Genomic DNA, 27,463 nt, shown 5'->3' on the forward strand with positions numbered 1-27,463 from the left:
TTATTTTACTTCAGTAATATAAATAGCTGTGTTTCTTTAAAAATTTTGAAGAAATACATGTAACTAGAAACAATAAAATCATTGTACTGGGGAAAAAATAGTTTTGCAATGTTTTGGGGAAGCTGAACTAAAAATAAACTACAAATGAATTAATATGGGTGACTTGTAACTTGCGCAGGCACCTGGAAAAGTGATTTTGATTTTGCTTTTCATATCATTTCCCTATTTGTCTCCAGAGATTTTTTTTTTAGAATACACAATATAAATGCGCACACACATATAGAACATATCCAGAAAATAACAACAGCTGAGTTGTTTAGACTCAGAATAGATACAGTTAAAATGAGAGACAGCAGGAGAAAGCATGTGAGCCTGCACACTCATGAGATACAGCCCCAAGCTGTACGGGGCCCTTCTGCTAGATACTGCTGATGAAGAAGGACAGCAAGTAGTGTTTTTCAGGAGGAACAGCAGCACAGAGACTGCGACAAAGTGCTGCTTCCCAGTTTACGGAAGCTGTAAAGGAATGATTGCTTAATAATGATCACAGAATGTTTCTATGTCTCTCCAGTTTATTGATTGCTGCTGATGCTACAAGAAGTCTTCCTATAGCCACCTATAAGAATAGACTAGAATAGAGAATGACTGACAACGGCACTACAAAGAGAGCATCTTCAGAACTATAAAATACTCTTGCATGTTTCAAAAGCAAACTGAATACATCACAATGATTTTAAAGAAGAGGACATAGTAAAATGTTTATTACTATTAAATTTTACTCTGCTACTACCTAGCAGATTCAGATATTAATCAGTTCCCCAAGGTACTGCAGAGACACTCAAGGGAAAAAAGAGATTTTTTCTATTCCACCACATATATATGGCATCCAAAGAATCAGCACAGGGCCTTCTGTTTAATGTCTTCTCCATTTCAGAAAGAAAACAAAGATTGTAGATTTGAAGGTGGAAGAAGAATGCTTGCTTAGCAGATCTCAATCAATTATCAGCAACTTGAAATGAATCTAATTACATTATGATTTTGGGGGTCATACCAGTAATAACTTGGTTGAGATTCAGAATCCAAACTTCAGTGTATTATCTGGCATACCTTTTCCTCTCAGTCTGCTGAAACTAGTCACCCAAGACTGGGGTGGTATATATCACTCACTCACCTGAAACACCACCTTAGAAAGAATTTAGTGGCTTGCACATTGAGTCCTAGGTTGTGTTGTCTCTAGGTCTACAGCCTTGACAATCAGTAGAAAAACCCCTGACTTTTTGCACAAAAAATTGTATTTACTGGAAGTAAATCTTTTTCTCTGACTGGCTACCTGAGCAATAAAGCCACTGGACGCTTTGAGCTAACTGCATCACTGGAATCGTGATAGTCCACAGATGCAGGAGACAAAGCTTACACAGAGGCTTGTATTTGTGTCCAACAGGTCGTTTCCTTCTTGTTCCTTTTTTTCAGCAATATTTTGCTTAATAAAACCTATCAGTTTTCCTTCTACACTGTTTAATTTGCTGCTTGGACATAAATATAAACCAGGAAAAGTTAGCTTAATTGCATTTTTCAGATGGTTGGAAAGAGACTTTTTGAGAAACTTCACTTTACAGGAACAATGAACATCAAAAATCTTCTCTAAACCATTATTTATGAAATATGATTCAGAAAAATGCTTTCAACAATAACGTGCTATGATGTTTTGTAAGTATTTGAGAACTAGAAAGGATAGTTGTTGCAGCTCATAATAGCCGGTATGAACTGATACTGATAATGATAATCTCAGAATACACACACGAAAAATAAATAATGACGCTATCTAAATTTCTTGTCAAGAGGTGGTCTTAAAAAAAGGCATTCTGAAGTAAAATTTGTTGTGCAACTTCTCTGAATCACAGCTTCAGAAAATGAACAATAGTGAGCTGCTAAATCTCTGGAGGAGGTATGTTAAAACTGAGATGAAGTTCAGGAAAATAAGAACAATGTATCTGTTTCTTATCATTTCAATGTCTGATATATTACTGCAAAAGATGATTGCAGTCATTAAACATGGATCAATGTCTACATTTTAGCCATCTAAATGTACCAGACATAGAATCATAGAATCATAGCATAGTAAGGGTTGGAAAGGACCTTAAGATCACCTAGTTCCAACCCCCCTGCCATGGGCAGGGACACCTCTCACTAAACCATGTCGCCCAAGGCTCTGTCCAACATGCACAACAATTACAAGAAAAATGCTGACTGATTATGTTGTGGAGTTATCAGCAGATGCATTTAAAAGTAAGGCATCAGTTTAAAAATATGAGTATCAAGGAGACGTGAATTCCATCTATGAAGCAAACAACTTTGTTTCATCACAATAAGCATCATTGACCTTGACTGTGAATGGTGTATTTTTAAACTAGCAGTAGGAAGATGATTCAATTCCTGCAGTTTTCTGCGAAGATGAGAATGTTTTGTTTTAAGCAAGACTTATTCAAAGGCATTTCTCTCTTCAGTAAGTAGCCATTATGAGAGATGAGAGACAAATACATGAACATGACAGATTAGAAAGTTTTATATGTGACAAAATAAGCAATATATACTAGAGATCTGCCAAAACATTTTAAATATATCATTGAGCCTATGGAATTAAAGATGAAAAAGACCTGGTAGCTGATCTAATTCATCTCTCTGCTCACTGCAGAAACTTTCCTAATGTTACATCTTCCAGTTCTCTCTTCAGTTCAATCTTAAAGAGATTTACTACACTTGACCTACTCTAAATGCTCCTGTGTTGAGATAAATTTATCCCAGTTATTCCTCTATCTATCTGAGCTATTGTAAACAACTTCTCCTCACTTTTAGTATGTGCCTTATACATATGTGTGCAATGATTATATCCCTATATAAATCTAATGGACATCTGTTTCCTCAGAATTTAGGTTTCCAACATCCAACAGGTGTCATTCTTGTTTGGGCTTGATGATTTTTTACTTTTTTTTTTTTTTTTCCCCTTTTTCCAGAATCCTTGAAATGTTTCTTTTGGAATTTTCAAATATCTTATTTTTCAAATTCAGACAACTCTCACGGCTATTTATTAAAAGAATAAATATAAAACCATCAAGGAAATGCAATAGAATGCAGTAGTATTTGACACCCTTCCCTAACTTTAAAGCCTGCTTTGTTTTTTTTATAAAAAGTTGCTTTTGCAATCACTCTACTCAGCTTTAATCTTAATTTTTAAGAGCTTTTTAATCCATTCCATTTTAATTTTAGCTAGTTTTTAATGTCACTGGTTTAAACAGAATTTACAGAGGTGCAAAGGTCTAAAAGCCAGCAAGTTCCTATGAAACAGCAGGGACAGTGTTTGGCTGGGGCCATGCGCAATCCAAGAAACTGCCAGTGATGGTGTAACGTGAAGTGAGGCATTGTGCTTGTGCTGGCTTGCCCAGTGCCCACCAGCAGCCATCACCCACCCGCAACTGGTGTCCATGCTGTGGCCACCCAGTTGGGGCATGGGCACCTCTATACTTGTGACCACCAGACAAAATGGCCTTGACAAGGATTTTAAGCAGCACTGGTACAAACCATTTGCAAAACAAGGGAGGAATGCTGCAAAAAGATTTAGTAAAACTTACTTCAAACTGGATTTACATTAATTCTATTTAACTTACACAGCTTCTGGTACATGATGCTCTAGATTGTGATTAGATGCGTTATCAGAAGTAGTTCAGCTACAGAACTCACATTGCCAGTATTTTACCGGCTGCCTCTAGTATACATGTCATTGTGTACGAAAGTCCTTAGCCTTAAAAAAATTCCAGTGAGCTGACTGCAACACTATCTGTAAAACTTTCATTTTTTGCCTAAGAATAGTCAAGGTAAAGATTCAAAATAAATACAAGTGCTTCTAATGCTGCTTATGTAATTCCAGTTTGAGATAAAAGTGACTTCTGAAACATTTTGTATATGTAATGTCTTAGCTCAGTGAACACATATTCAGAAGGAGCTTACCGAGATTTGTTCATCAAGTCTGCTCCACGCGCTTTGTAATAATCCAAATTTTGTTGGAATTGATGAGTCACTGGTCTTGGATTTCTCTAAAAGAAAAAATAAATTAAAAAATTTAAAAAGAATACCTTACTGGAATTTTCTGAGAGATTTAAAGAATGCATGAGAGATATAGTCATTAATGAAGATCAGAAAAATAGAAATTTAAAGAACAATTTCTTTTCCCAGGATCTTGGTTTCTCAAGGCAGTAATGCCAGTTAGATATAACTGAAGTCTTAAAATGCTTAAAATAATATTAGGTGTTACCAGTAAGTCCACTCCATGCTCACAGAAATTAGTGTTCTTCCACACAACAATGAGGCTGATGGCTGTAGTGGTAACATTTCTAATTAAATCAATAATTCTTGGACAAATTCAGATACTGATCTGATTTCTTCCTTTAGGTCAGCTGTAAAATTTTACCACCTCCAAGCTAAAGTGATATTTTGAAAGAAAACAGTACAAGTAAGGAGAAACTATAGCTAAGATTTTGAACTGAATGCACCACTAGCAATGACTTGGTTAAGCAAATTAAATCTAGTGATACAACCTACACACTACCACTAGATGGCACACGGAGCCTTTTTTCTCCCCAGATTTCACTCTACTCGAAACTGAGGCCACAAATAAAGAACATTTCTCCTACAATAAAACGTATATAACTAATATTGAAGCCAGAAGCCACTTGTTAGTCTCTACCTCTGCCATAATTAAACTATTTCACTGAAACTCTTAGTAGTTCTGAAATCATCCTTTCTGGATCTAATTATCCACTGAACATTAAGTTTAGACCAAAGTATATGCATAAAATCTCTTGATTGAATGAATGCATCCTGAAGGACGTTATTTGGAGGGGAAAATAAATATTTGTAAGTAAAAAAATTTGCATACATATGGAACGAAAATAACAGAGAGGTACAAAGAGGCCCTTATATATATACACACACACACACACACACACACATACACACACATATATCCACACATACAAAAATTGGAAGAGAAACAGCTTAAAGAAATAATTTGTAGTGCAAAAGAAAAAAAAAACCTGGTAATTTTCTGCATAATAATCAGATATATTGTATAAAAAAGTTCTAAATACCTTCCAAGTATTTTCTTTAAACGTTTGTATTACCTTATATTCTGCTCTGCCTTCTTAATTCCTGCTAGTAGTAAATACAGTTTTAATGAACTACACAATGAGCTTTTTGAAACAGTCATTCACAAATGAGAGTACATTATATTTTAGATGGAGTCAGACTTCAGCTGTTTCAGCTTCACATATCATGTTTTTGCCCTCTAGATTTCATTATAGACTTGAGTATCCATAGTCTTATCCTCTCATTTTCCACATAAGTGCAGATAACCCTCCTTCCTTGGAAACCTTATTTTTGGAGGAAGATACAGGAGCTGCATTTTAAAAGACCAAAATATTGCATGTGCACAAAAGGAGAGAAGATGACTTAAAGAGGCAGTAGATATCAAAGGCCAGGATGATTTCTGGGGTCAAATTTAAGGCTGGGAATTTCCAGATCATTTCCTGAAGTCAGACTTAATCATGAAATGTCTCATTTTCCTTATTTGGAAACACATCAAACATTTTTGAAGTATATCCTGTTTGTAATGTTCATTAAAAAATGAAACAACTAAAAGCTATTAGACAGGCATTAAAAAAATCCTCATCTATTCTACCACCCACATTGTAATGGCTGCACTACGTTTTAATTCTCCTGTTATAAAAACAGTATTTGCATAACTCTGCCCATTCACATGGCTTGTAAGTCAGTCCCCATCAACTGACAGCAGTAACAATGAATCAGCTTTAGTTACTATTGCTCTAGTTTGGTAATTCAATGCATTTCTATGATAATCATATCCAAACTGACGTGATGAGGGTAACTGATGGTTCTGCAACTAGTATGAGAGTAATCAAACAGCATAACTTTTCTCCCAAGAATTAAATAACTTTTTTCTTTATATGTTTTGATGACCATTTCAACAAGATGGAAGACTAAGAGATGGTTAAAGGAATGGGGACTTCCAAGTCCTACAACAGGTCCTTTGAGAAGTTCATGTTACCAGATACTAGCTGATTTTGCAATTAGTTTCTAGTAACTCAGTATATATTTAAACTTACCAAAAACTTCAAAATTTATTTTTCCACCACCCAATAAATAAAAAGATCATCACACATTGCTTCTGAGTAAATAAAAAATAAAAATATAAAAAAAAAAATCATGTGGAACAGTATCTTGAAACATATTTATGCAGAAATGACAAGCAATTCAAGACACGAAAGGCTGATCTACTATCTAAGCACTTAAAGCCATTAATAGGAATAATGATCTAACTCGAACATATGAATGAGACTCAAGCATTACTTTCACAGGGGCCTATTTAAATTCCTGTGAGGTTTTAAAGGTATCAAAGGAAGAAGCAGTTAAAGTACTATTACATGTAGTGAAAAAAAAGCCCTCAGAAAAAATGCTGTTGAAATGCAAGACAGTAAATACCAAGGGTTACTGCTGCAGCTCCTTTTGTAACACTACAGAGATATTCTTTTGGAAGATTTCATTATTCAAAAAAACCCAACCTGAGGTATATGTTATCAGACAGGTATCTGTGAAGTATCACTACAGAAATTTTAAATACTTCTGAAAACTGAAATTCAGACAGTAAAAAAATATGGTTTTATGAAGATTATGATCTTTGTGTCATTGTGATGGTCCTTTAAATTTATATTCTTTTTAACAATTTCAGTTAGTTAAATGTAAGAAGCGGAAAGGAAAACCTACACAATTACAGTCTCTTCCTTATTAATTTTAAACTCATTCCCCTCTCTAAGCATGCAATTTAAGCTGTGCCCTATATTACATGCTATGTATTAGGACTGAAGATTTAACAGTTTACAGCAAAACATAACTCTGTTGATTAAAATATTCACAGTAACCACATTTTTTTCCTACATAGTGCAATATAGAATGATCCTATTTGTATTTTTAATTGCTTAAGCAAGTAAAAAGTTTTTCCTTTTTTTCCAATTTGTGTTCTGACTAGTACCTCAGATAAAATATTTGTTCTTAAAAGGATAATGTTAAAAAGACAGTGAAATCAACTCTTCAAATTAGTGGTTTGTTGAATCCCCTGAAGAAAGTGTGTAAGGGCATTATACAGATTAACATATTTATGTTTTTCCCCTTCTAACAAAAGACAGTGCAGAAATCACAGAGAAAAGCTGCCTGTGCCCATACTAGAAATCCGTCTTTCTCACACCCATTTTGTAGGAGCAGTCTACTGGTTTTATCATTCTTCTAATCTAATTTCTAACTACAGCAATCTTAGTTTCAACTGGTAGAAAATGCCCAATTTATACTTTTAAAAGGACAGGGTACGAAACTGAGATACAGAAACACACAGAAATTGATGTGATTTTGGACTTTGTCTCTTCAAAATATATTAGCTCAGCCCAGAGGGAAGAGGTGCCTTAAAATGTTTCAGGTTTCTCTGAGGTTCTCCTGCCTCTGAGCCTGTCCTTGCCTGAAAGATGCCACCCATTCATTTGCCTGCTGAAGTCCTAACCCTTGTCCTGCTTTTGTCCTTAGCCACGACCAGACTGACTCACTCCAATTCCCACGGCTGGCAGGAGGTTCTTGGGGGCTTTCTATTTGGCTTTATTCTCCTCCATGGTCACGGGGCCAAGTTAAGTTATACCCATGCCTGTTCTTTTCCTAGGCAAGGGGCTGAGGCCGTAGTCAGTATCACACCCAGCAGAGAAGAAATTCCCGAAACTTGCATAAACTGCTGAAAAGCAATTCCCACCTGCTAAGGATTGTACTCTATATGCTCAAATACCCTAGTATAACCCTTTTCCTCACTGGCCTCTAGAGACATTCTGCATCACATTACCCATAGAATAGACATGATATAGCAAAGCATGCTTGTGGATGACAGAAGTCACAGGCAGACTGTTCTACAACATATTAAGACAACGAGTTAATGCAATGTAATGTTTCACCATGTGAATACACATTATTTGTAAAAGTAAACATGCAGATTCAAGTGGAAGAATCTCTATAACTCTCCTTTGTTGAGGTAGTTCCTCACTTCTCTCTTCAGTATTATTAACAGCGAAAAAAAAATCAAATACAATTTTGCACAAAATCTGAAAGATCAGAATAAGAGACAACAATGAAAAAAGAATTTCAATATGTCTGAAGAAAAAATGGGACTTATTTTAGCGAACATGCTATTGCCTCAATGCCAAGGGAAAAGCACTCGTCATTAGAGAAATGGATTGCTCAGCTGTTTATAAGCAAAAAGCTCTGGGGGAATTTCTCGAGGCCCAAACCACAAAGCATTGCAGGGTTACACAAACATATGTTGCAGGTGTTTTAGGGTAGACAGGTGGGAAAACCTCAGCTACTGAAAAATACTCCACTTGCTAGATTGTATCTGAAACTAGATAACCTAAATGCAATAGAGAAAAAACAAACAATATAGCAGCAGTGAATTACACATACATGCAGCAGTAAGCTTACCAAGATAATCATCTCTGTAGTGCCAAACAGGATTTTTTAAAACTATTTTTTTTCCGTATATTAAACAAATGTTGCCAAACATATATCTTTTTTTTCCCTAAAATAATAATATTTTAAGCCTAAACCAAAGAACAGACTGAACTAAACATTTATATATATATAAGAAAAGGATAATGATGCAGCATTGTTCTTTTTAAGCAAATATTTTGAAGGAACAGTTTGCTCCTTTTTTTCTGTCTTTAGCTGACAGGGCAATATTGGTTTTTTTCATAATTCTCATACAGCCTTAGACATTTTTGTATTAAATTTCGAATTTTTTTCCTTTCATTTGTTTCTAATGAAAGTTGGAAGAGCATACGACCCTATATTCAGTAATGACTGCGGCTGTCAGCAAAGGTTTACCTTTCCTAGATCACCTATGCTTCTTTCTTCAATAAATATGATACAAACATGACAAAAATTTGGACTGGAAATAGAGCTGAAATACAGCAGCTGAGGTGTGGATCAGGAACACAGTTTGTTCAGTTTCGCAGCAGTTTTTCTATTAGGCACAAACAATTAATACGAAGTGCATACTAATGATTATCTAATGGCCTAGCTGTATGGAGAATTTTATCTTTCCTCTTTTTATTCTTCCGTCAGGTATCCATCCAAGTAGCTGTCTCCACTCTATGACTAGACTTACACAGTGTAAGCAATGGCTTAACATTACATAAACATACCACAATATTTTGTATACTAAACAACCAACCCATCCTGAACCCTAGCGCACTCAAAGGAAACACCATTCCCTAAACAAAAGTTTCCTTTCACCTTCTAATATTCCTCCTCCCTAGTTGTACCTTCTGTAGAACAAGCAACACATCGGAGCACAAAAGTTATTCCATTCACCTTTGAACCACTGACTTAAGCATTTACTAAAAGGAAAAGAAACTGAGTGAGACATTAGAGGACATAATGCACTATTGCCAGTTCTAAAGTGGTTCAAGGCCAACAGCAAAATATTATCCAAAACACAGGTTGATAGTCTCCATCTATCAACCCTATGTATGAAAATAGCACAACATGAAGAGTACCCTAATAAAGAACTTCCTTTTATCACAGGAACACCATAATCCTCAAACTGGGAATAATGCTTCCTGTTTACATTTTTCATAAAGATGCTATGGGTCTCAATCGCAGAGCTTGTTATTTATAATGCAATAACAGCATGAAGAATGATCGTATTTAATTGTTTCTAAAGAAAACCAGGGAGTGCTCTTTGTTTTTTTTAATTTGAAACAACAAAAATTCCCAGAAAAAAACTGTAAAGGAAAGAAAATTCAGTTAACCGGGTCAAGGCAGGAAGAAACCCCTGAACTCCGATCAAGCTGAAATAAAATATCTTCAGTTTTGTTACGTGACAACCCTCCATTCCCCTGGCAACTAGAAATTTCAGATACCAGGAAGATATTTTAAATACCATGCGTTATGGTCTGTTTTTAACTTCATACACACATGCCTTCTCTCACATGGGCATTCTATGACAAGAGATGAAGAAGTGGAAAAAATGACAAGAGAGATTCAAAAATGCTCCAGTGACTTGACTGAAAGAAACTTCTAGTTGGATGTTTTGGCTTCTTGTCCTAACCTATTGGGAAGCTTATCCTTAAATTTTATTTATAGTTTTATAGCATTTTAACAGGTAGATCAAATCCTACCAGATCAGCTTTTATTAATATTCCGGACAAAAAGACTCTGACCTGCAAATGTTCACGTTCATAACCTGCGTAAAATCCCCACCTTGCATCAACAGGATCGCTTAAGTATCTTTTAAATCTGCCTCTTAATTTAGTTGCCTATTTTTCAGCTGAACCCTTGGTTTTAAGAAGTAAATTAACTAAATAGTGAGGTATAAATCTGACAGTGTTCAGCCCTACCCCATGACAGATTTATGCTCTGGCATCTTGCAGCTCCTCACGGTTAGGAACAGGAGTTTTACAACATTGTGGAGGAAGGATCCAGGCTTTTGAAGGGAACACACAGCAAGCCTTGCTTTAAACCCTGGAATGCTTCAAATTATGAGATTTAAAATATGACATCTTTATGTACAGAAAAGCTACCACATTATGGTTTTATTGGCACTCATTTTGGACAACCTGCATAAACCCTTAAAACCACACTTACAACATTATATCTTCTCCCAGATACATGCATGCTTGTACACATATTTCACCTTTCAGGGAAAACCAAGAACATTTTAAGGTGCTATTTGGTTATTTCTGCTACACGGAAAAAACCCAGATTAATTTATGATCTGCTTGTAATGTGCTATGTAAAATACTTCAAAAAGGTCCCTAAGGGAGTGAAAAAGGCTCTTTAAAAGAGCCCCATGCACACACTGCAGCAAAAGGAGTATGATGTCCAAGTCTTTTCCTCTAAAACACAGAAAACAGCCAAGGTCCTGGTTCTGTGGGACAAGCAACTCCTTTCATTTTGAGATTCCAATAATTAGAGCCATTTTGATCACTACTGCTCCTTAAAAAAGACAAAGGACAAAGACATCACATCTCCAAACCTAGATGTGAATTTCCCATAAAAAGTTACAGCAAAGGATAAAATCTGCCATTCCCACTTCTACCTTGAAAGAATTCTGCTCTTTCAGAGATGTGTTCCCCAATACAAATGTACTCTAATAGCTTTGTATACAACAATTAATACATTAATATTTACTATAAAATAAGTCAATACACCATCAGTATATCTACATTTATATCAGAAGAGATTGAACTGAAACTCCATCCTAATAGACTGTATATGATTCTGTAGCTAATCTTTCATACATTATTGAAAAGTTATGCATCTATTTTTATATAGCTCACAGTTTGTGTTTTGCAAATTTTAGTCAAATAAATAAATTACGATACAGAGAACTTCTGATTAGGTAGAATCAAAGTGCTTTAAGTGCTTCCTTTTGATAAACTACCTTGCAAACTAGAAGTGATTAATTGAATTGTCAGGTTGCACATAAGGAAAACCATAATCACCTCACTCTAACATTGTTACATACATTTTATTAGTCTAATTTTATAAATAACATCATTACTCTTTAGGAGAGGGTCAGTAGCTTTAGATGACTTCTAAGCAGAAGTAAACAAATCATTTGAAAGAAACAGCCCCAAGAAATTCACAAGCAATAAGTTTTATTGGTAGCTAAAGTAATTAAGAGCTTAAAGTGCTCCAGCTTCTTGCTTTAGCATCAAGTACAATCAGAATTACTTTTACTTTGCTACCAATGATACCAACTTGCTCAAAGAGAAAGAAGAGTTTAAAGTTTTGGCTTCCAAAGAGAACTTTCTCTTCCATTTTACCTCTCTAAAGTACTTGCCCTTAACATGGCAGAGCTTATGAATTCCTTCCCTAATCCCAAATCTTCCAAAATTGTCGCTCTGGCCTGTCCATGATGTTGTCGCATCTCATGCCTTCTGATTAATAGAGAATACATGTTGATAAAGAGCATAATCATGAAAACTTCAGATAAGATTAAAAACTGGAAACACTTTTTTTTTTCCCCCAGTGGCTGATCAGCAAGTAGTTGCCTTGATTATTTATGGAATAATGCAAGTTACTTGCTGTTCTATATAACACTATTACATACTTGTTTTAATATTAGCCAGAAGTAGAAACTATTGTTCCTAACTTGCCTTTAGCCATCTCCTCTGGCAGCCTCTGCACTACTCCACTTGCCCAGAAATCACCAGCCATGCCACCAATTCCTCACCACTCTCAAGGCCAGCAGCTCTCCAGCTGGGGTCACCAAGACAGCAATGAGAACAACGGAGTCAGCCTGCCCTCCTTTCTAGGCTCTGCTCCCACTGCCAGGAGCAGACTGCAGCACTATCCCATCCAGCCCTACAAAGACCCGGGACAAGTGCTTAGTTTCTGCACCATCTTACCTGTGGCACAGCTTTGTTTTAACTATGAGAGGCGTCACTGTTCAGGAAGCTTTGCTTTATTCTGTATTAGTTCCCACCATTTTCCTACTTATTTAAATGTAATGGCTGCTTAACTTAGATTGAATCAATATTTGTGAGTTCTTACCCAAATAACTGTCCTGTGCATACAACACTAAAGAGAGGGCAACACTGGAAACTGCATTGTTGTTGGCAATCTAAGAGATCAGCGTTCTCCTTCAAGTGATGACTACTGTCTTACATATGATACTGAGGAATGAGAAAGACTTTGAAAGATTTCTCATTTGAAAAGTTTTGACTAGATGAGTAATGAACCACTTTCCAAGATTTTTCCTGAAAATATTATTTGTGATGTACAGGATACTTTGAAGAAGATGACTATTTTATGGTGTGTCAATTAAATGGTTAACGTATCAGGGAAGACTGCAATGAACTTCGAGATGAGAAAGTTATTGTACTGTGAGTATTGACCACCAGCCTTTTTATATTTTAAAATGCATAGATGCCTGGGAATGAAGGTTTTGAAACAAATGTACAAAAATGAAGAGGATTTTTAATTCATGGTACACTTACTATTTTTATGTGATACTATGGCAACATGGTTATTCCAAGTAATTTATCATTAAACTCATAGCTGCCTGTCATACCTTTTTCTATTAATGAAACACAATAACCAAATATTTAAAATAAGAATTGTTAAAACAAAGGATGACCTATCTTCTTGGAAAGCAAAAGTTACTGATTTTAGGAATATTATTATAAACAAAGAACATGTTAATATCATGGCTTTTTCATGTAAAATATGTTCAGTTCTTAGTTGTATAGGCCCACACTAAGTTTAGCCACGCAGTTCCGGAAAAAACATTGATGTATTCAAAGTGAGGTGTTTAGATTACATCTAACCTTACTGTATTTGCAAACCGGAAAGTTAGACCTTTAAAATGCTCGGGTTCGTTGCAAGGAATTGAAGGTGGTTATAAAACTAGAGGCTGATTTGAAGATCCTGACATGCATTTCTTCATAAAAATCTACGTTGCATTAAGGATCCAAGACCTTAAACTTTTCAGAAATCGAGGCAAACAGAAGCTGAATCACTGAAAGTAAATACATTTATTTTTTTGTTTCTCCCTAATTCCTTCCCTCCCAGATGAAGAAACATGTACTTAGCTTTTCCAGAAAACCTGGTTCCTTTATTGGTCATATCCCTTGTCAAGGCAACTCTCCATTAAAGTGTATGTGACCTCACTCACACCACCAGCTCGTACTGCATTGGGATATTCATTATCCCAGCTTCCTGATACTTTTCGTACAGCTAAACCCCCTAATGTATTATTGCAAATCTCCCTGAATTATCAGTCCCAATTTTCATGATCAAAAAATCCTCGGAGAAAAGCAAACATTTGTTCAGAGCCCTCCTCCCCCTTTTTGGTACCCCTCTAACAAATGGGCTCTGCACCCCAGCAGTACCTCTCTGTGTAGGTACAAATTATGAGCTCCTAATGCCCAAACAGTTCCAGATCCCAACTTCTGATTTGGCTGCAATCTGGTCATTAAAGAGAGGTAATTAATGCCAGATTGCACACACAATGCTAACAAACAAACAAAACAACCCCAAACCTGCTTTTCTGCTGCCACAAACAGCAAAACAAACAATCCTGACATACCGGCAGCTTTCAAAGGACAGTTGCAGCTCTGCAGCGGCACCTCAGTTAATGAGTGTATAGAAAAGAATATATCTGAAGAAGAAAGAAAGGTGAAACTCAACAGCCTTTCAGGCACATGAAACTAGCTTGGAGAAAACTCTGAGATGGTGGCAGCTACTTAAGAAGAAAATTCAGCTGAAAATAAATGTACCAAAGAGTTCGGTTTCAAAATTTCAGTAATGTGTTTTCCCCCTGTCACTCATTGCTCAAATTGTGAAAAGTGTTAAAAGCTGGAATGCAGATTTCTCCAACTAATCGCTATATGAGTAATCATGACCAGATATTATTGCTTAAGTTTTCTGGCAGTGCCTGTAATTTCATTCATGACAAACTAATACAACTTCTGTGAAATGTCATGTAGGCTTCATCAAGGATTTAGTTAGAATTTAATATTATTATACGGCCACTTTCAATGTCAGCAAATAGCTTAAAATACAACGCTGAAAAAATATCAGCAGCAGTAACTAGAATATTATTAGGATAACTAACAAATTAATTCCCATCAACCAAGCACAACCACTTTTTTCTTTTTTTTGAATCAATGGCTTATGATAAAAGCTGTCTCCTAAATAGCTTGCTCAATGAATAGGGTAACTCATGACATTAAAGTATCTGAAAGCAAACTTATTTTACAAAAATGTTGGGAATAAATACAGTAAGCTTTCAGACAAAGGATGTTTGTCAGGTTCTTAGTATGTAATGTGAAACATACTAAGCTCTGTAATGTTCTATGTAGTGCTTTAGTTTTCTAATAAGTCACTGTGATAAGGTTAACACTTCGACACAGAACAATATACAAATAAGAACACCCAAAGATGAAAATTACTTTGCTTATGTGCTGTATTAGAATTGTTATTTGCTAAAGGGTGAAAAACAGATTTGCAAAAATTCACAGTTACTTAAAACAATAGTTTTAAACCTTTTATTCCTAGCCCTGGCTGCCTTCAGGAAGGAAGAACATCTGGTTATTTTAAGGAACACAATATGTTCACATTTTCTATGACTTTTGTTTCTGATTGGGTTTTTAATTTTTTTTTATTTGAACGACTCTAGTTAGAACTATGTTTTTTAATCACTTTATATTTTTCCACTGCCCTATCTCCGTATCTCTACTTCTTAATTTTGCAGCCTTTGCTTTGAAAATTAACAGTGCTCAATGGTTTTGATAAGGAAAAAAAAATTAAGAAAATTGGCCACTCGTGGGTATTAAATACACAGAGACACACCTTCAGTAAATGCTTTTGGATACACACAAAGGATACATACAAAAAAACCTCCCCTTATTTTCTCATTTCACATATACATACTTTCAATAGCCTGTTCTTCCCATGGGAAGCTCTATGAAGGACTGTAAGTGCATAGAAGTTACTTTCATATAAATAATTGAGGTAATTATCTGTTCAAAGATTAGAATGTGAAAACAAATACTCTGCTAAGCTGGTTAGCTTTATCACCCTATGCAAAGACAACAAGACTGATTTGAGCTTTTCATTCTACATTATCCTAAGAACTGGAGCTAGCCAAATGCAGAAAAGGCTGATATTCAATTATTCTGCATTGATCCATTCTCATGCCTGTAAAATTAGTATCTCCCAGGCCCCCCTTCAGGGACAGGTGCATTAACTTGTTTGCTGCTATTACGGAGATACGTATTTCTCTTCTGTGATGCTGGAGTATATCAGAGATGTGGTATCTAAAACATCCTCTCATCCCAACTGCCAGCTGGGGTTCACAAAGTGAAAAGAGCTGCTCCATGCATGAGATTAATGGCAAGCACTAATTATTTTTCATATTACTGTTATTACTGGATAAAGCTAAGGCTTCTGCTAAAGTTTGATTCCACGAAAGGTCACTAAATTGTCCATCTTAAAAAAAAAAAAAAAAAAGCCACCATCTTTTAAGTATAGCTTTCATTTGACATTTAGGTTGCTCTCCTGATGATGACTGCAGTGAAAAGAAGCAAACAGAGTGTGACAGGTTCATCAAGGCAAAGTTTAACTCTCCTGATAGTCTACAAGACAAATCAGTAAGGAGAAGATATCTGTTATGTCAGACCAAGAAAACAGAAGAAATAATGGATGTTATTAGACGTGCAAGCACAGATTATCTTTAGAATTGGAAGTTACGGGTTGAAAGGCTGTATCACGTCCATCTTAATGACTTCACTATTTGTGACAGGACTGTTTCTCAAGAACTTTTCAGTTTTCTGCACACACCACTAACTTTTCTTAGTCCAAATACCCCACAGTGTCCCCTCAGTGAGATTATTTGGCATTTACCTAGCTGCAAAATGAATCCCAAAGACAATATATATTAACAAACCTGCAAGAGGCAGATACCTGTTTGTCAATGTCCTTGGGCTGTGGCCAATGGTATGAGGTTCAACAAGGCAAAGTGCTAGGTCCTGCATTTGGGCCACGACAACCCCATGCAACGCTCCAGGCTCGGGACAGAGTGCCTGGAAAGCTGCTTGGCAGAAAAGGACCTGGGGTGCTGACTGATGGCCACTGAACACGGGCCAGTTTGTGCCCAGGCAGCCAAGAAGCCAACAGCATCCTGGCCTGTATCAGCAATAGCATGGCAGCAGAGCCAGGGCAGTGATCATCCCCCTGTACTGGACACTGGTGAGGCTGCACCTCGAATCCTGTGTTCAGTTCTGGACCCCTCACAACAAGAAAGACATTGAGGTGCAGGAATGGGTCCAGAAAAGGGCAACAAAGCTGTTGAAGGGTCTGGATCATGCAACAGTTTCCCACAGAATAGTTCCTCAAATTCACATATTAAACGCCAAGCAAAATCTTGCAAGAAATGCCACACAGAACAGCTCCGCCCTGGGTCATAAGATCTAAATTGCATTGAACCAAATGTAATTTCCCATTAGAAACTAGAAGCTGGTGATGGAGCAATGCACAGAAAAACATTAAAAGGGGAAGAAAAATCATTAAGCACTGAATTTGCTAATCATCGCTTACAAGTTACACTACTGACTAAAATCTCCTTGTCTTTTCTTCCAATCTCCTTTTACCTGCTCAGGGAATAAAGGCAAACTGAACTATCTTTATGCAGATAGCAAAAAACCAGGAATCATAATTTTCCCATGTATGCTGGTATATAATCTGTCTACTGATTTTAGAGTACTACAGCACCCATGATGTCTTGTTGAGTAAAGACTCATTCCTTTCATTCCATGTAATAAAAAATTTTGACAGACTTAGAAAATTTTTATGTGTAGGTCTCACACAATAATGAGACTTCCATTTCAGTAATACTTTGGATTGAACCAACATATGCTTAAAGACACATAAGTGAAACTTAAAATCATACCTAGGGAAAGATAAGAAACAGGTACTCAAGTCATAGCATTGAAAATATATTTCTTTCTCAGATCAGGAGCTATTTTTTTCTTTTAGAGTGACCCTTTAGAATAGTTTAACTTCCTTGTACTGTAAGAAATTCAGATCTGTTTATGCAGTTTCAACCCAAAGATGCAACATAAAACGAGAGGTGGCTGGAAGTCCCATAGGGCTCTTCATTCTCTGGAAACCTAAGCTTTCCTAACCTTCAGAGTATTTTCCAAGCAGACAAGTACAGCTCAGAATGAAGGGAAAAATTGTAATTAATAATATTAAATTGACAAAAAACAACTAGAAGTCCTTGGCATGAAAGAGCTTTAAGTAGTTAGCCACCTGAGTGAAGAGAGAACTACCTGGCATGGTAGGGACTACATCCACTATATTCCGAAAGGTGTTCAAGGTACACCTAAGAGTGCTAATTAATAGGACATGGAGGCCTTAATAAACCTGACAATTTCATTCTGTTGAAGACATGAGCATAAGGAACAGAAAAGTAATCAAGCCTCTTTGTGGGAAGTCAGTGGTTCATTTTTGCCCCCCTTTAGCTCGTAGGTGGTCCTGTATACTGCTTAGGATGCTGTGGAGGACAGCTGAATAATTCTATCTCTTAACATAGACATTAAATAAATGAAGATTACAATATTGGATCTAATTTGATACCTTAGCACAATTTTCCTCCCTCTGCATCTTCCCTCTAAAAAATACGTCCATCTCCTTTTGCTAAGACAGTACATAAACAAATGCTGGGCAGTCTGATTTCACAGACTGCTGCTGAAATCTTAAGAAAGATTCCTGAGATCTAACATTACAAACTTTCTTACATACTGAAAAGATGATATATTTTACTTCTCATCATGAAAGAAATCTTTGTGCCTGAGAGGAATGAAGAAAGCAGCTGTAAGGATGCAGATTTCTGCAAAAAACTGATACAAAGAGACAATTTTTTTCTTAATCCATAAAAGTGTAAACATTGGTACTGAATGAAATTTTGCAGAAGGCAGTCAGAGTGCAGAAGGGATGAATTTTTTCACTTACAAAGGTGACGTGCATCAAGATGAGGGAAATCAGACTTTACACTGGCAGCCTACTAGTGGGACATGCACAAAGACAGTTCAAAACCAGCAGCACAAATTCTGCTATCTGCCAAAGATCTGAGTACTGCAAAGATAACTGTGCATAGCTTCATCTCAAACACTTTATCCACTGTATGGTGGATATCTGCTGTATATTATAACCACACATATGCACATGCCATTCTGAAACAAAGAGGTTTGCCTTCTTTTAGTATAGATGAGTATATCAGAAACTGTATGCTAGTAATATGTAACATAAAATTTATGAATGTATACATTTTATTCACATAGATCTTTTTCAGGCTGTAAAAGCAGTCTCTTATTTTTAATTGAAAACCACCACATAACTATTATTATACTGGCCAGAGGTAGTGATTCAAGGAACTAACAGTGATTAATCTGCAGAAATCCCATGAGAAAGGTCTTACAGATGAAATTGCATGACAATTTCTATATATCTTACAAGATTACGATATAAAATCTGTTCCCTCAAAAGTATACTTGATGTCTGCGCAGAATACCAAGCAAAGGTATTCTAAAGAGCATAAAATATGCAGTTATGAGAGTCCTGGATAACTTTACCAAAGTAGTAGAACAGAATTCTTTAAAGAGTAAAGGAACTTATTTCTACTCTTGGTTACCAACTCTTCATCTTTTTATCAGGTAAGAAGAAACTTGAAAATACAACTTAGTCCCCAAAATGCAGGTTGTTATTAACTTCATAGTATTTAAAACATTTTATTATAGAGATTTATTCCCTGTATTTACAAAGTGAGCATCTCACCTTTGGATCTCGGAGAAAAAGTGCTCTTAGGATAAGGGAGTGAACGTCTCCGATAGGTGGATAATGCATCAGAAGTCCCAAGCAGGTCTGATAATTACTTGAAATCACTACAATGCAAATGAAGAGAGAGAGAAAAAAAAAAAAAAAAGGAAAAAAGTGAAATATTAGTGAAATAATTCCATCTTATTCTGATATCCTAAACCAGTACCTTTTCCAGTTGATTCATTACAGTTCAGACTCAGCTGACTTTTTCCACATTAAGTCTCTTAGAACTCAAAGCAGTGCTCAAAGTAAAAGAAGATATTGCATAATCAAGCTTCATGACTACCCTTTGTCCAGTATCGTTAAGGACAATGCTAAAGCTACCACTGACTTCATGTCATAGACATTTATGTTAACTCTAGATTTAGATGCCTAAATTTAGATCTTTGTAGCTGTGCACCCAAAGCCTGCCTGAGTCAGCAGAGGTCAGGCCAATAAAGTCAGTGGAACTTGAAGAACCAGTACTACACTCTGAAATGGACACTGACTTTTTGAACACTCATCTGAGATAAATTTTACCTTTGGTCCTGCTTTTATGATATCTTTCTTTCACTGGTGATTCTTTGCCACAATATCTTTTATGTTGTTCTTATGTACATATATGTATACATGCCCACATACATGTATACACACATATGTAAAATAAAGTCAACAACTCCTTGCTTGTAAGTCAGAAACTATCCAGGAAATGTTCAGGAAAAAGGCTAGATTTGAATTTCATAAATATTTAAAGTGTAATATACCATTAACTTACATTACATACACTAGATTTTTTTCTTATTTAGGAAATTTCAGCATGTGTTTGCTAAAGTTTATAATTTAGCCGTAGTTCTACTTGATTTGTCTGAATCTATGTAAGTATACTCTATGGTTCTTGCTTGTCATTGTCTTCCTTTTTTTTCTTCTTCTTTTTTTTTCCCAAATCAATCTAATTATGAGTGCGATTATTAAAGAAATCTTTTCAGGCAGGTCTATGTAAGCTACTTCATTTCTTTTGCACCATCTAAATCCAGGCAATCCATCTGCCACAGCTGTCAAAGCAATGTCTGCTAATGATGCTTGCACTCTGCAACGTAAAGGCAGCCTCCAACAATAGCAATTGTAAATAAATTTTGAACAACCTTTACTATTCTGATAACTTCAGCTGTAGTAGCAAACACTTTCAATTAATCAGGCCTCTCCACCAGAAAGGATCACTCCAAATACAAAATTATTTTGAATCAATAAAAGGCGATATAAAGGACTGTTTTGTGGGACAGAAAGATTTAAACGTTTTACTTTTTTCTTTCATGTGAATAAGCCTCATATCCTCCTGTACCTTTTTTTCCCTCAACAAGAGGATTATGGGGAAAAGATGCAGGACTGGGCAAAATGAATAATTATAATCTGTGTAGGGAACCACTTTATCATCTTCATTTCCGTTGCTGATCCGACAGCTTGTAATTTCATACATCTGCTTTCATTTGTAAAGCACTCACTTATCCTACTCATTCTTTATCTGTTCTGCCTGTTCTTTCCCCTACCCTTTGTTTTTCTTGTTCATATCCAGGTACGTGTTTTTTCTTCTTGAAGTCACAAAGCTGGCATAATGAACACAATACAATGGTCTCCATCAGAGTTCTTTCAGAGGAGTATAATACTGTGCACCACACAGTACATACCCAATCAAATTCTTATATGTAAATCAAATTTAAGATACTGTACTGCAGTTATGACCATGATGACTTTTGACCAAAGCAAATAAAAATACTGAAAATTGATAGCAAATTCTAAATATTTTTATAAATGACAGGTAATAAGACCAATGCATTTCTATTTCAAACAGATCAATAACTGCTTTATTCTGCAATGTAAAATGGATTAAAATTATAATTTCTTTATTTTTCCTGGAAGAGTTCCTTACTGTCTCACAGATATAAAGAAAAGTAAATATTAAAAAAGCTAATTTACTTTAGCGGTGCACACCTGACTTCTGACAAAAGAAATGTATTTTCAACCACAAGACATTTACCCTAATTATTAATATTTTGAAATGTATAATACTGAAGCAATTAAATAATGGAGGAGGGGGGAATCAAACTGTTGGGCAATGACCTTTGTCCCCTCGAATTCCTAAAAGTTAAATTTAGAAATGAAACTTTACTATCCAAAGAAAGTTAAAAAACCTTTACTCTTTAACGACGAAGGCTTGCTGACTTTTAAATTTATGTCATCTTTAGGGTTTTCCCCACATTTTCAGCTGGCCCCTTTTCCCATAGAAATCTTTACAGAAAAGGACATCATTGCCGGTGCTCTATTTGCTGGGGAACCTTGGGTTAAAGGGATCTCTTTGCTAACACCTCTTGGTACCCTTTGTTTCAGAGTGATCTGTATGCTGCCCATGAGCTGGCAGTGTGTGCTGCATCCCAGAAAGCCAACAATAGCCTGGGCTGCATGAAAAGGAGCATACCCAGCAGGTCCAGGGAGGTGATTCTGCCCCTCTTCTCTGCTCTCGTGATACCCCACACGCAGTACTGTGTTCAGCTCTGGGGCCTCCAGCATAAGAAGGACATATACCTGTTGGAGCGAGTCCAGAAGCCACAAAAACGATCAGAGGGATGGAGCACCTCTCCTGTGAGGAAAGGCTGAGACAGTTGAGGTTGTTCAGCTGGGAGAAGAGAAGGCTCTGGGGAGACCTTATTGCGGCCTTTCATTACTTAAAAGGGGCTTATAAGAAAGATGGGGAGAAACATTTTAGTAGACCCTGTTGTGATAAGACAAGGGGTAATGGTTTTAAACTAAAAGAGGAAGATTTGGATTGGACATAAGGAAAAATTCTTTAAGGTGAGGGTGGTCAGGCACTGGAAGAGGTTGCCCAGAGAAGTTGTGGATGTTTCATCCCTCGAAGTGTTCAAGGTCAGGTTGGATGGGGCTTTGAGCCATCTAGTGAAATGTCGCTGCCCATGGCACGGGATTGGACTAGATTGGACTTCCAACCCAAACCATTCCATGATTCTTGTATCTTCAAAACAAAATGTATAATATCATCCAACAGAGTGGCAGTTTTCTTAAAAATTACAGAGAAAATAGCAGTAAAACAAACCAAAGACCCCTTCTCTGAATATGTGTATCTGATTTAAAAGGATTTGTAAGAATCGACCATAGGAAAAAAAGTTTCTGGAAGGAGATTCTGTGCAATACAGATTTATCTACTCTCAGCAGTAGCTGTATGGTGGTGAAATTCAATGGTGAATTCTGGGGCCAGCTGCCTTGTAATAAGCTTGGTGCTTCTGTACCTGTACTTTTCCTTCACTAATTGGCTTGGTAAGAGTCACATCTGGATCCAACTTCTATTATGAATATAGCTATTCTTCAAGTGGGAACACAATAAAAATAAACTTATTTGAACACCAATCAGCCAAAATTAGCTCCTGGTGCACTAGTGACATTAGTTTCACAGGTCTTCCAGGTTTTTTCATTTCTGTCCTTGAAGGAAAGGGAAGTATATAAAATACATGTATTTTTACACTGCACCCTCTCCTCTATTCTGATTTCATCAGCAATTGCATATACATCCATGTCGGTGAAGAAGAACTAACATATTCATGCTTCTGATTCGAAATATTAAAAAAGGATGTTTTACATGATTTTTTCCAAGGAAACCCATAAGATAATTTATTAAAACTCACAGATACTTTGGTATACAACCCCACACTTGGCTTGTGAGGATTATCACTCCATGAATAAAGCTCTGCTTGGATACAGATGTAAAACTGATCAGAACAGTTTCAAGAATAGCTATATACATGATTATGTATCTGTAATCTCTAAAATGTATAAACAATAATAAATCATCTAAATGCTTCCTTCTCTTTGAATAATATATCATCTGAGTAACAGGATTAAAAAACTAAAATAAAAATAAAATGAAAAATATAGCAGAAGTAATACTTCTTAAAAATCATGTCCTTGAGAACATATAACAGAACACAGAAAAAAATCCATCAATTCCTAAGCCAGCAACTTCTCCCTGATCCCCAAATGTGTTGGTATAAAAGAATCTGAAAAATTTAAAGTTCCAAATACTTTCAGTACTGTATTATTATCCTTGCTTATATTTGACATTTTTAGAACATAGTATGTTAGAAGCTCTATTATTATTCCTACCGTTTCAAAGTTTTTAAACTGAAAATTTCCAGATGATTTATTTAACATCATTGCATGTTTTGAGCTAACATTTCCATTCAGCAAATAAAGAGAAGCTTTTAGAAACTTAATTTATTAGAAAATGTTTTAAAAAATATTATCAAAAAACTCTGAACTCCATTTAAAGCTCAAATATTATCATCAATGAAAAAAATGAGGAAAAACTGAGAACTTTTCTATTTCAGATATATAAGAAAAGCTTTCTTGTATCAAAGCAAGAACTGTGGGAGTTGCTATAGCGTGAGTTTGACATTGAAAATATATTCAACTTTACAGTATTTATGACTGGGTATTTTGTTTCACCATTCTATTATGCTTAGAGTAACTAACTAGGTCCAATGATAGAACAAAAAGTTAGTTATTACAGAAACATTATACATATTACAATTACAGTATAGTGTAAGTATTAGTCGTCCTGATGAGATGTCTTTGCATCTCATTTGGGCAAATGTACTCCACTTTAAAGCTATTTACTACTCCATTTACTAAGCCTGGGGATTTCAGAGAAAAGAGACTGATTTCATACAGATGCCCAGATGCCTAGAACACATTTTTAGCTCACATTTTCAGTTACCTTATACTGATAGTTTTACATGAGCACCACAAAGCAAAAGAAAAGAAACCCAGAACAACATTCCCTCCCAAAAAGATAGAGGGTGCTTACACAGTTCTAAAGTTTGGTTTTTCTTCTGAAAGGAAAATGATGACACAAAATAAAACACTGATGCTAAGAAACATTTTTACATGCATGTGCACTACCTATGTATTCCAAAATTTTTAAAATTATTTCAGTTTACTGCACATAAACAAGCTACATTTCGATTGTAGAACATAATGACCTGGAATCAGATCATCCTGAAACAGCAGCATTAATTTTGAAACCTCTAAACTGAATTAAATGTCCACTTCTTTGAGAGGGATGCAAGGCAGCTCTATATGATGCATGTTTATTTAAAAGTAATTAAAAAAACCACATGAAGGCAAGCAGTGGAACAACAGTACGTGTAAAGTACATTCATGTTATATTTTCAAGATTGGGCCCTAAAACAGGAACCACAGATGTTGAAAACTTCATGCGTCCTAGAATACAAAATTGTGTCAAATATGTGACCTTGTTATAACCTAAAGCTTACAGATTGTATATCTTTAACTCTGAACAGCATGCTACTGAATTCATGTATTTAATGACAGACATGCATCTTGCTGCAAAATGCACTCTTTGTTGCAGCAAAGTTGTATACAGAATTTTCTGAAAAATATGGTGCAACAGAAATAAATGTCTCAATCACTGCAGATCTTCCTTCTCCCATTCACAATTATATAAGCTTTTTCACATTTTTGTGGTTTCTTGTTTGTCCCATCTTAACGTATTTACTGGTCGTCGCTCACCGGTAAAAATTCACATATTTCAGGCATACTAAAATAATATTAAATGATAACTTTTTAAAGATGCCACTTTTGTATAGAATAAACATATTCTGTAATCCTTACTTATCTCTGCATTTACATTTACTTCGAGATATACCTTCGAAAATTATGACTCATTGTCTTGTGCATTTTCACATTTCTCACAGCAGAACTGGATACAAATATTTCCACTGTCAAAGGGAGGCTTCACTCAATTCATCAGCTTGGTCAGAAGGTGGAGCTCTATACATACCTGTATCACTTACTGCACATAAAATCTGCAACTCTATATAAAAACACAGAACTACTCAGAAAACAAACGCGCATTTAACTCTAAGATACAATTTGTTTCATAAATACAGCAGACCGCATCTGATAATAAACGGCTCCTTTCCTAGCATTTGGAACAATTTTCAGTATGTTAAAAAAGTCACAATGAAATGCAGCATTTCTTAAATTCTCTTTTTCTTTGAAAAAATAGGTTTGCATTTTTTTAGAAGATCGAAAGATTTCTCATACTTACACGCATCTCTAATGTATAACAACATGGCTACAAAAATGTAGTCAACTAAATTCAGGGTGATACTGTCAGCGAATAGAGCGTCCCAGACAACCAGAAGGTCCTGAAGTGGGAATTCACGTCCAAACAGGAGCCTCACCCATCGCCTGAAAAAAAACCAGGAAAAGAGGTGATTTGTATTTCTCTGTCTTGCCAAGTATGGTAAAGTCAGGATACATATCCCAGGGTACAATCTGAAACATTCTACCAGAAAATTTTGCAAATGCGAAGATCTGTGATAACCACTTATTGTATTTGTGGAAATGTTACTACATCTATTGATACCTTACAGACTGTAGAAGTTTAACTGACTAATATTGTTATGTGGATGAACCGTAAAGGACAAAACATATCAATCCTATCTACCATATTTTTAAGCATTTAATCTGATAGTGAAAATGTTATGCAAGAATAGCCTGGAACAGCAAAAAGGGGAGGGGGAAGCTAGTGGTTTATGAGAAGCCCTGAAAAGCCCAGTCAAGTGAAAGGCAGTTCAGTGGCAGATACCAACCAGCAGTTAAAAAGGACTGGGTCACACTTATTTTCAAGAGGCTTCCTCCCTGTTATTGATGACCGTGTTTGCAGCTCCATGTAAAATACACTATGGATGCTACTTTGATTAAACCTAATCTAAATCTTTACCAGATTTAGTGATAATCTGCTTGTAGACTATACAGTTCATTCCTGTACATATCTGTGCTGTTTTCATACCTAGTAAAATATGAAAATCTGTCTTATTAAATGCATTTTTTTTTTTGGTCTGGAAGCTTGAGACAGTAGAAAAAAATTATTCCTCAAGATTTCTTTTTTCCCGTTCTGGCTCTTACACTGACTTACTTGCTGAACTCAGGAAAGAAACTTCCCTATTCCAGAACAGACCTGCTAGCTTTGTACCTTTTTAGGCAGGATTATCTAAGGTCACATTTGAAAGAGCAAAAGAATAGTTAGTAACATTAATCCTGAAATAGTTATTATGAAATGGACTTAAAAATAATGAATTACATTTTTAGCTGGGATATGCAAATTACTACGCATGTGGAATCTGTTTATTCAGTGGCAAGAAAAGATTGATTGCAAATTTCTGCTAAGCAAATTAAGTCATTCTTTAAAACTCAGAAGAATTTCTAAAAAGGCAACTAGAAATTTCATCAAGATTAGTTTCACTTCTAAGAATTCATGTTTAACCACTTTTGTCCCAGAACCCATTGTTGGCTTTAGGCATCTGGGTTTTTCTTCCTGATTCCAGTAATAAAAGTTCATCTCTAGACAAATGAATTCCAGTAAGTCAGTTGAGCACAAGCTTTAAAGATAGAAACAATCTGTACAAAAAGACTGTCATAAAAGAAATTTAAATAGACTGTATTGCGAGTCAAGGTTTTGTTCACTGAACTTTTATCTCCCCTTCCACTGGAACCACATTTGTAATCCACAAAAACATCCATGTTCAGATTTAGAGATGACTACGCAGATTTTTTTTCCCTTGCAAGAAATGCTCTCTTTTAAAAGTGAAAATATATGATTTTGACAGGCATAGTAATTAAAAAAGTCACAATATTCGCAATGACAAAACACAAACTCTGTATTCCCCTCTCTGACCAACCCCCTTTCCTACGAGGACTTATTTTCAGGCCTCAGAAAGAGAAGTCAGAAGAACTGTTAACACAAAAGCAAGGCCTAGCTAGTGCATTTTAATACCATGTCTGTTCTATCTATCTAAGCGATTTTACCATATAGCGGCACATTACCCTACAGTGCCTAGCCTACAGGAGACTATTATCCCATGGTGACACAAACACTACCGAAACTCTGCGTGAAGCCTATTACTTG

The 27,463-nt window shown here is 35.8% G+C and overlaps 1 protein-coding gene across 6 annotated transcripts in view; it reads right to left on the bottom strand.

Annotated features, from left to right (window-relative positions):
• Positions 1 to 27,463, bottom strand: part of TBC1D5 (TBC1 domain family member 5) — a 319,489-nt gene that overhangs the window by 57,485 nt on the left and 234,541 nt on the right. For all 6 annotated transcript variants that reach the window (XM_030478214.1, XM_030478248.2, XM_030478230.2 and 3 more), the window contains 3 exons: positions 25,601 to 25,743; positions 19,444 to 19,550; positions 4,003 to 4,088 (listed from right to left, as the gene is read on the bottom strand). In XM_030478214.1, coding sequence (XP_030334074.1) covers positions 4,003 to 4,088; positions 19,444 to 19,550; positions 25,601 to 25,743 — 336 coding nt within the window. The remainder of the gene's footprint in view (positions 1 to 4,002; positions 4,089 to 19,443; positions 19,551 to 25,600; positions 25,744 to 27,463) is intronic.

This window comes from Strigops habroptila, chromosome 1 (assembly GCF_004027225.2).
Source record: "Strigops habroptila isolate Jane chromosome 1, bStrHab1.2.pri, whole genome shotgun sequence".
NCBI lineage: Eukaryota > Metazoa > Chordata > Aves > Psittaciformes > Psittacidae > Strigops > Strigops habroptila.